This window comes from Haemaphysalis longicornis, unplaced genomic scaffold, assembly GCF_048455015.1.
Source record: "Haemaphysalis longicornis isolate Haplotype H1 unplaced genomic scaffold, Haemaphysalis longicornis Haplotype H1 scaffold_58, whole genome shotgun sequence".
Classification (NCBI taxonomy): Eukaryota; Metazoa; Arthropoda; class Arachnida; order Ixodida; family Ixodidae; genus Haemaphysalis; species Haemaphysalis longicornis.
Genome location: NW_027526401.1, coordinates 1,523,062 through 1,532,913, shown reverse-complemented (window position 1 = coordinate 1,532,913; position 9,852 = coordinate 1,523,062). Strand labels below are relative to the sequence as shown.

Below are 9,852 nucleotides of genomic sequence, written 5' to 3'. Positions count from 1 at the left end.
CATAGCGATCACCACAACTCGAGTCAGATACATAGTCAGCTACTCCAAGGCCGCCATACGTAGCTACAACAAAGGAAGGATTTCACAAGTCGCCGCAAGAATACTTTAGCAGCTGCGACCACCAAATTACAGGACAACTAAACTAGTCTGGACTCCTGCACACGAAGGGTTATAGGGCAACGAACAGGCCCACACAGCTGCTTGCGAGATCGTCACCCGAGCAGCAATAAACTCCACCGCAGCGGCAGCAGATCCCTCACGTAAGTTTGACACCCTCAACTCGTACAAAGAGATAACAACCCGTTACAAACTTAGCAGGTGTGAATTCCCAGCTGCCCACCGCACACTCAACGCTGCACAGGCCAAGGCGTGGAGACTTCAGACGAATACCTTCCCGAAACCGGTGGCCTATAGTCATTTCCATCCAGAAATCTTTGTGTTAACACAACTGTCACCGCGCAGATCCGCACGCGCATTATGTGGAAATACAAAAAAACCGGAACAAGACACCCTTACCCCCCATAGACATCAAACATCTAGAGCACTGGGAAACCCTGCTGCGCTGCTCCGATCCCCTAATGCAGCTGCGCCTTGTACAGACGACCAAAGAAGCCGCCAGGAAAGGAACAAGAATCTCCTGGCTGACTAACGCAGCAGAGAGAGATACTTCTGGGCCAATAAAGCGCTCTCTCTCTCTCTCTCTCTCTCTCTCTCTCTCTCTCTCTCTCTCTCTCTCTCTCTCTCTCTCTGCTTCGAGAAGTTAAAAATCAGCTGGGCGGGCACGATTTGCTCCGGCTTCAGAAGGGCGCAGCTCCGCGTTTTTTGCACGCTGTTACCATGTGCATCCGCGCATAGCACCAACCTTGCTTTGCGTTCTTCCTCTATAAGTGGCGCCTTTATTCGCTTAGCGGCGGAATGGGCAGCGCATCGCTTCTTTCGTTGTTCAGCAGTTGCGGCATTCCGTGGGCGTCGTTGCCATACCCCCCCTTTTTGCAGCCTACTGAGCCCTGAACTCGCTTGACATTCTATTTTACCGAAAAACAACGACTCCCGCATGCGCCGAGGTTTCGGCAGACGTGAAAGATTCGCGAGTGGTTTAAATTAATCCGGAACCCTCCACTACGGCACACCTCATAGACCAAGTGCAGCTTCAGTGCGTAAAACACCTAAAATGTTACTTTTTCACCGCTTTCCATTTTAAATTACGCCTGAAAGCGTAAAAGTGGCGCCGCATCCATTCTAGTTTCTCGGGTGACATATCCGAAGACTTTGAACCTTGTCACTGATATTAATAATCTAGAAAGTTGTTAGCCTATAGTATTTACCTCTCACACATATCCATGTGACAGAAAGGCATTTCACCATGCCATTTCCGACGTTTTACCCGAAGCCTCGGGCCATCTCAAGGGGCTTCTCTTTGTTCTTAATAAAAGTGTGTTCCGTCATTTTGCGCCGGAGCGGCACCAATGAGCTGAAATCGGCTTCAAAAAGTGACACCAAAGAATGAAGCCAGAAATCGACGCCGACAAACCCGTAGGGGTTCGCAACGGCATGCTTGGAATAGAAAACACCGTGTGAGAGAGATCTCAGCGCCAGGTTATAAGAACCTCAGATGGTGTATCTCGTGGCCTCCGTCGTGCGTTTTCCGATCAATCCGAACAAGTGTTCGCAGGTAAAATTAATAAAAAAAAACAGATATTGCAGATTTTGTGGCAGCCAATTACACGAGTTTTATAGGACTTCCTGGTTTACTTATTTTGGTCGAACGGTTGCAGCACGGTCGTCTTCTGAATCGAGACGTGCGCAAGAGGGGCACAATAATTGGTGTTCAGGAATAAATTGCGCTCACTCAGAATCGATACAGCCAGAGGGAAGGAGCAGCATGTGCACGGTAGGTTCACTCGGCTCGATATTCAGGCAAACCTTGGTGTCATAACGTTGGTTTAACATGCTTTCATTCAGGGTCTATTTTCAAGCTATCAGGCCAGCTGGGCATGGAATCTTGTGTAAGCGCTTCCGCCCAAATGATCTCCGTTACCCGACCGCGAACGTGTTCGAGAAAGGGACGCCTGCACCCATGCACATCTATGCACCACATAGATTGCCAATGCGCAACCTCACGAAGACGCCTTCAGACGGGTGGACTGGCGAAAGGAAAGGGTGACAGGACCACCGGCAGCACCTGCCTGTGCCAGTGTGTCCCCACCGCCTTTTTCCAATTGCTGATGTCGATCAGAACCAAAGTGTGCGCCTGTACCGCGCAAACTTTTTTCGCCAGCGCAATATGCGCTCAGGTTAATTCGGAGGGAAAGGACGCGGGTTCGATTCCCGGCCGCAGCGGCCGCTTTTCTGATGGAGGAGAAAAGCAAAAACGCCCGTGTGAACGAGTAAATTAATCCGGAGCCCTCCACTACAGCGCGCCTCATCGCCTGCGTTGCATCGGCGCGTTAAACACTACAATCAATCGATCAATTTAATTCCGAGGGAATTAAACTGGTGCCCTTCTGGAGTGAACGCATGTCCTGTACTAGCCCGTCCTTCAATAGCGACGCTTGTAAACTGAGTTCATATGCTGCTCTCGAGTACGTATTATAGTATCGAGAACGGCAGTTGAAGGGGCTTTTTAGATGCGACTGCATCTCATTCACTCGCCTTGTCCCAGCATCCGGCGTCGGCGTTGTTGTCGGCGTCCGCCCCTCCCCCATTCTCCTCGCCGCGTGAGCTGCGCTCTCCGCCGCTCACCCCCTCTCCTCTCCGATAGCGAACACTCTCTCGCGTGGGGAATTGGATTGGATTCGAATGGATTAGCTTGGCTTGGCTTGGCTTGGATTGGATTGGATTTGGATTGGATTGGATTAAAGTGGATTGTGTTGGATTGTGTTGCGTCATAGCCGCGGCAGACGCACTGGCGCCGGCGCGTCCCCTCACCGTTATGCGCGCTATAAAACGCGGTGCCTGCGCCACTCCGCTCCATCGTTCCAGCGCCGTTCCTCCGCTGTCCAAAGCTGCAACGTGAACCCCCTATGCGTCGCATCTACACAGGGGTTCCCGCGAGGGGAGGTGGGAGTTTTAGATGCCTCAGATAGAAAGGAGCGGGTTGCAGTAGAAGTATAAAAAATGTTTTTAACTTGTAGCGGAGCGCGTGTAAATCAGCGAAAATAAGCGATGCGTGTGCTCCTAACAATTTTTTTTTCAAAATGCATATGTCGACACCTACAACTTGATTATAAATGAATTGCCTAAAAGGCATTTCTTGTAGGCGGAGTGTACATCTCTCTATGTATTATTATTTATTTTTTCGAAGATTGAGACAGAAGAAATTCGGTTGGAGATGTGGTGATCCTGGAGCACGAATAGCGCCTTGTGGACAGTCCCAGAGCAGTTAGTGGACAGTGGGTCTACTGGACCCGACTGAATAAAACGAGCAAAATTCCAAATCGCCTTCATCATATACCTAACCGAAAAATAAAAAGACGGATACACAGCGCCCGAGTATACCCAAAATAAATAAATATGAAGCTCTGTATCATGTGTAGGTGGTCCGTGCCATCTACTCGTCCCCACAAAGTAGGCTCTACACCTCACCAAGGTTCCTGGATCGCGCCGCCACTTGCCCTTGCTAACTTGTTTAATGTATGTGACATTAAAAATTATTTTCGCGAAAGAAAAACGCGGTTCTTGTATTTTTTATGGCTGGCCAGAAGAAGAATTTTTGTTAACGTGGCTATTAAGCGGATTTGGAACGTTGATCAGACACAGTGAATCCTCTTTGTAACAAAGTCCTCGCGACAGGACGCTGACTTCGTTATTTCGTTACAAGCGGGAATTACCTGCTCTCAGTGCTCTGTAGTGGGACCATAAAACACTTTGAATAAAGCGAGGTTTTGACTAAAGCGATTTCGTTATACTGCACTGGATTTGCTGCACGTCGGCGAAAAATGGCACACGGTTACGTCACTAAAAGTGCTGACGATAGACGGACGTCGGGTTTCCGCTGTCAAATGTAATTAGGTAATGTGGTGTGTTAAGGATGAGGTAAACGGTGGTAATATAAAAACAAAAACTTGTCGGATCGCTTTTACGACCGATGTGAGAGTGAATGGAACTCCGTTGTAGCAGAAAGCGTACGGAGAACACAAATGTGAAAAGAATCGCCCAGCGCAGCAACCTGGTAGAACCAATCTTGACACATGGTCAAAAAACGAAAAAGCTCAGCGTGAACTTATGCGAGAGGATCGACAAGATCTCGTGGTTCGTGCATTTGCCTGCGGGTTTTTGCCATCGTGATACTCGGATGAGTGAGGTTATGATGCAAATGCACGCGAGTTACTGGAGGCAAATTACATTTTAAAAACGTGACGGCGGTTGCATAAGTGACACTCTTTCCACCTGGGTTGGAGTTGTTAACAATGACGTACACAAGGATTATTATGTAAATTCTTCATGTTTAAAAGTATAGTGTGCATGCTTAGTTTTAAATATACATATGCGAAGATGGGGTTCAGAAATAAAGTCAGTTGAAGTAGCACCAGGCCTGATTGTTTCTCCTGTGTGTTTTGGATACTTTTTGAATACTATGCAGTTGGTTAAGTATGGTGGAAACTAAGTAGCGCAAAAGAAAGAACGAGGTGTAGTCCCTCTCTCGTTTATCTTTTTCGGGCTGTTTTTTTCTTTTTTTTCTTTTTTGCGGGATATTGGGTAGCATAGCTGTGTTAGTACAAATCAAGAATAAAAGTAGGCGCAGGCACGAAATTTTTATCCATGTGCGCCCCTTAATTCTGTGAGCCAGTGCCAACAATCTCTAAGAGCGAGAAGACACGTTGTTGAACTTACAAGTCGAACCATGGAGTGTGTTACAACACTAGTCCAGAAAGGAGCACTTCTTGACGGGATTCATCGCTGTACCAAGCTGACAACCGAAAGCACGACCGAATGGCACGAAATTCGAGACAGCCTTGTTGCAGTACAAGCGGTAAGAGTTTGTGGTCTGGGGAAGTTGGCACATCGCAAAGCAGGCGGAAAGGAAGAATACCTGCTCTTCACTCAGCGTGTTCGAAACCCTGGGCCCCGATCCTTCGTCTTTGACAGAGCTTTTGAACGCCGAGTACGCGACTTCCAAGGCCGGTATTTCGGGGAAAGGCGTGGAGGAGAGGGGGTGGAGGCAGGATGCTTTGGCATTTGAGCCCGCCTCCCAGCCGGACGATGGCCAGGCTTCTGTGAGGTCACCTTTCAGGTCAACGGGAACCCCGGATGCGTCAAAAGCTTTCGCGAGTTCCGACGCGAAGGAGAAACCAATGCTTCCGTAGGACATGGCTTTGGTGCCGTCGGTGAAGTACCATGGCTTGGAGAAGGCAGCCAGGGATATCAAGACGGTATTTAGGCCGTGTCGGTATTTGAAGTACGGTAGCACATAGCTCTTGGGGTACTCGTCTATGTGCGTGTAGTTGAGCTCTTTGCGAAAGATATGCCACTTCTTCATGGCCCAGATCCACTTCTGGACGAAGAGGTGGTTTTTATGCTCGAAGAAGGTGTCGTACACGTCTGAAAGCTCGTCATCGGTGTATGAACTGCTATTCGGCCAGAGGACAACGGTAACGTTTCGGATGTGGCCCGCGATAGTTTGCTTGGAATCATCCGCCCAGGGCACGTCAGAAATCTTGTCTACGGCCACTTGCTTTACCCTAGTCAGGAGTTCATTGATCACTTTTTGCCTGTCTGGTCCGTAGTGGTATGACGCGTAAACTGAAGCGAAGAGCCACTCATACGCAAGTTCAACTTGCGTTGCGCAGAAAATGTACCGGTGCTCAGCGGCTCTCCTGTTGTCGTCATGTCCTGCCAGCAGCAGCCTCCTGTCCGCAAGTGGCGCGTACACTTGCACGAACGTCCAAGCGATGTGCTCCAGCAGTTCTTCCCTTGTGTAGTTGGCGAACATCTCATTCACAGCTTCAAGTAGACTCCGGTCCCATACGGTCACGCTATCGGTCAAAACAAGTTCGCCACAGCCTTTCACGTTGTTGCTGAGTTGTGAAATCCACCGTGACATGGGTATGTTGGCGGTAAAATTTTCAATGTGCCTCCACTGGAATTGCACCGGCCGATTTGCCTTTTCTTTTACGACTTGCGTAAGCCGAGCAAAGATGCTGCCCTCTATTTTTGCAATTCTATCGACATATTCCTTGGAACGCCTGGGCTTGCCGGTGGTAAATGGGTTATAGAAGGAGTTCCAGTACATGACGTAAGAGCTTAGAGCGTAAGGTTCCCGTTGAGTGCCAAAACGGGGGACAAACGGAGTGCCGGCGCCGAGCAGGAGGTGTTTGCCCCTAGCATCCGCTGTCCTGACCTGCGAGCAGCGGTGGATCGCTGCGTGAAACCAGGCATCCACGCGCCAGTTAAATGCCAGATCCAGGAGCACGCCCAGAGGTTCGGCTCCCGCGAGTGGGCCTTCGGGCCACGGGATCCTCAGCTCCCGCATGAAGTCCTTCAGCTCGATGATGCCTGTCTTCGTGTCTTCGCGGCTCGTCAGCCGCATGCAAGAGGAGAACGCGTCGCCCAACTTCTTTCCCACACGCCGGTGACGGGAAGCGGCAGCGAGCTCCTGCGGAAAGCGCTCGTACCAGGAACCCATAGCACCGCCCATGGAAGCAGAGCCGTAGCTGTGAGCCTCCGCAGCTGGGGCCCACGACGAGCAGGCGTAAGCCTCGAAATCTTCGCACGGGTCCACACTGGTGTTGACAGTGAAGGTCATAATTTCGTCGTAGTAGTGGCAACCCACAGTGCGGCAGGGAAAACTGGAGCCACGGAACAGGCTCTGAAAGTGCGACTCTTGGGGCGTAAAGTAGAAGAAGAGTGCCAGCATGGCCAGAAAGATGGTTGTGGCGGCTACCACGATCAAGGCAGCGTTGCAGTTAGCGCGGTTGTGGTGTCGCTGCCCGCGAGGCCTGACCACCTGCGTTAGATTGACAATGTTCGGCATCAGTCATTGCCTACGAATCGAAAAAAAAATTAAGTCTTTTGTTTGGCTTCCGCGAAAGGTTTTACGAAGTATGACGTCACTGTATAAATGATATTATACAAAGATACGCAGAGTTCAGATAACCCTTAGCACTGAGTAAAGGGCAGCGAACAGCTGTATTTGTCAAGTATTACATGCCCCGTCATACACACCAGAGCCTGCACATGCGTCCGTACAGCGAGATTCACACGACGGAGAAACCCTCTCACGGAGGCGGACGGATATGTGACGTAACAGCACGTGACCGGATTATCCGGCCTGGCGGCGCATCCACACGTGCGGAGCTACGCGGAGTGACTAGCAGACGACAGCGCCGAGGAACAGGTTCCATTCCCCGGCGAGGGCCACCGCCGTCGAGCGAAAACATGCGGAGGCATTTTCTTTCGCGGAGCCACCGCGGGCTATCCCCACCGAGGGGCGGAGGCTAAAACCGGTCACGTGAGCGGGTGCCGCGGGCCAAAAAGAGAGGGTTTCTCCGTCGTGTGAATCCCGCTTACCAGACGAAAACGCGAAGAAAATCGCAGTGCTCATCGAGAAGCTCCCGCCACTGCCAGCCAACGACGAGCTCTGTGGACGCACTTATCAGGCCACGTGACTAGGGTCTGGAACAGGAACAAACCATAGCCGAAAACTAGAACCCAGCCTGTATTTTTGCCGGAATTGGAGCCGAACTCTAACCGCTACTTTTTAGCACGCTGCACCCCAACCTCAACTGAACAGGAAAAAAAAAAAAAAGTCGGTTAGCGGTTCACGGCGCAACGGTTCGGCCCTGTGCTGAAAACGGCGGTCAGTGCGATTTGGTGCCTTTATCGTTCACAAGATCCCAACCTCATAATCACTCTCGCACTTGCTCCCCTCCGGTCCGTCGCAAGAACATGAACGCTCTATCTTGGTCACAACATACGGGGAAAGGGATATGCACCACTATTGCGAGACTGTGTTGGCGATTGTCGCGCGCGAAGGGCCGCGGAGCTAAATAGAAAGCTCTATGCATCCTGCGCGAAGACCGACAGATTGGCTTTGCCATTTCCAAGCGCACCGTATTTTCACTATTCTAACGCGCTCCCTTTTTTTGCTAAAACTAGCATTCAAATTTGTGCGCGTTGCCATCGGCTCAAAACAGAAATAAGCGTCAAAGCGGCCAGCAGCATTGTCATGGACACGAACTCCTCCTAAAATCCAACTCAATACAATCAAGAACGATTGATTGATTGTAGGGTTTTAACGCGCCGACGCAACGCAGGCGATGAGGCGCGCCGTAGTGGAGGGCTCCGGATTAATTTTGACCACCTGGGGATCTTTAACGTGCGCCGAAATCACAATCAAGAACGATCCGCCAACATAAGGTGAGTAAATTTTGATGCATCCATTCCTCAATGAGCACACTTAGTCAGCTCTGTCCATTTTTATGCTATTGCAATTAGCATGTCACGCCTAAAATTTCCAAGATCAAGGCCCTTAAAGGGGCCATGAAGACAAACACAGGTTTGGTTCATTCGAAAGATTGCCTTGTTAGAATCATACTGACACCACTTTTGACATAAACTTCGCTCAAATAAGCTATATAATTAGGAAAAAAGAAATAGCCACGCGACCCACTAGCTCATTTCCTAAAAAACAACCTATGATGTCATATGTCCAGCTGTGCGATGTGATAGGTGTCCGATCTATCACATAATCAGAAGGTGTGGTGCCTGCTATATCTTCGGTTTCTCCAAATGCTCAGAGTGGACAATTTTGTGTTTTTATAAACTATAAATAATGATAATAGCGCACCGAAAACTGTTAGGACCGCAGTTTTTCTCCTTTTGAAAGTAATCTAAGAGAAATCTCGCGACCTTACAGGCACTACGTATTTCGTCTTTGAAGAAGAGACATCCCCAAAAGTGTAAAAGAAGCATGCAGAAGGGTATACGGAACGGGCGCTCTCCAATTTGTCCACCGCTGGTTCCATCTACCTTGGGCTGTTTCCACTGCGCTAGCGCTGCTTTGTTTTCGAACCTGCAATTCTGTTACCCATTTGATTCTGCAGTTGGAGGTGCCGTTGTCGCGAATTACGGACCCACCCTCGCACAAAATGCCTAAACATTGTCCCCTTGTAGCAGTAACTCACGCCTTCAGTTAGTAATTGCATAATTGTTGGTTGGATTACCGGTTACCGGTAAAGCGAACTACGGGATGAAAAGTGTCAGAAGGAACGGAGACGTACTCACACGCACGCACACATCGCTGATGGTTATCTCAAAATAAGTACCGGATAAGAGCCTTAAAGGGACACTGAAGTGATTTGTAAACACCGCGGGATTACTGGCGCAAATTGTAGTCTGGAGTCCATAGGCCATTTTTCTATTCTGAGCGCGTTTACGAGAATTTATTTAGTAGAAAAATCAATTCCAAAACGCTGTCCTCCTCTCTGCACCCTCGCCCATTTTCTGTGGCGTTTTCGTGTGACGTTAGGAGGAGACGAGCTGGCATGGCTGCGCTACTGCACGGCTCGCCGACATTCCGACAGAGTCAGTCGGCCCAGCGTTTAGTCCGCCGGCCGCCGACGGGTCGTCGCAATATCTCGCTCAGTTGAAACTAAGCCACAACACGTTTGTGAATGGAAGAATGTGCCTTTCTTTACTTTTGTTAGTTTGTACACTGTATCACGCTCCGAGTCCGGGTCGCTCCACACAAGCGCTGCACAAGCGCACATGCGACGCTTCGCTGACTGGTACGCTAGTAGGAATTCAAATCTAAGGCCACTTGAAGGCGGGAGAAGAGTCAGCGAAGTCAATATAGGAAATAAATAAACTTTGCAAGGAAATAAAATCAACCTAAACTTTTACCGTACAGCG

At 49.7% G+C, this 9,852-nt stretch overlaps 1 protein-coding gene across 1 annotated transcript; it reads right to left on the bottom strand.

Annotated features, from left to right (window-relative positions):
- Positions 1-4,861: 4,861 nt before the first annotated feature.
- Positions 4,862-6,973, bottom strand: LOC144140970 (endothelin-converting enzyme 1-like). The gene has a single exon (XM_077672450.1). It carries the CDS (start codon positions 6,971-6,973, stop codon positions 4,862-4,864), a length of 2,112 nt encoding a protein of 703 aa, XP_077528576.1.
- Positions 6,974-9,852: the final 2,879 nt, after the last annotated feature.

What these genes read in the sequence shown, in the direction of transcription:
- LOC144140970 (XM_077672450.1), bottom strand. Translation starts at nt 6,973, where the DNA reads ATGCCGAACATTGTCAATCTAACGCAGGTGGTCAGGCCTCGCGGGCAG.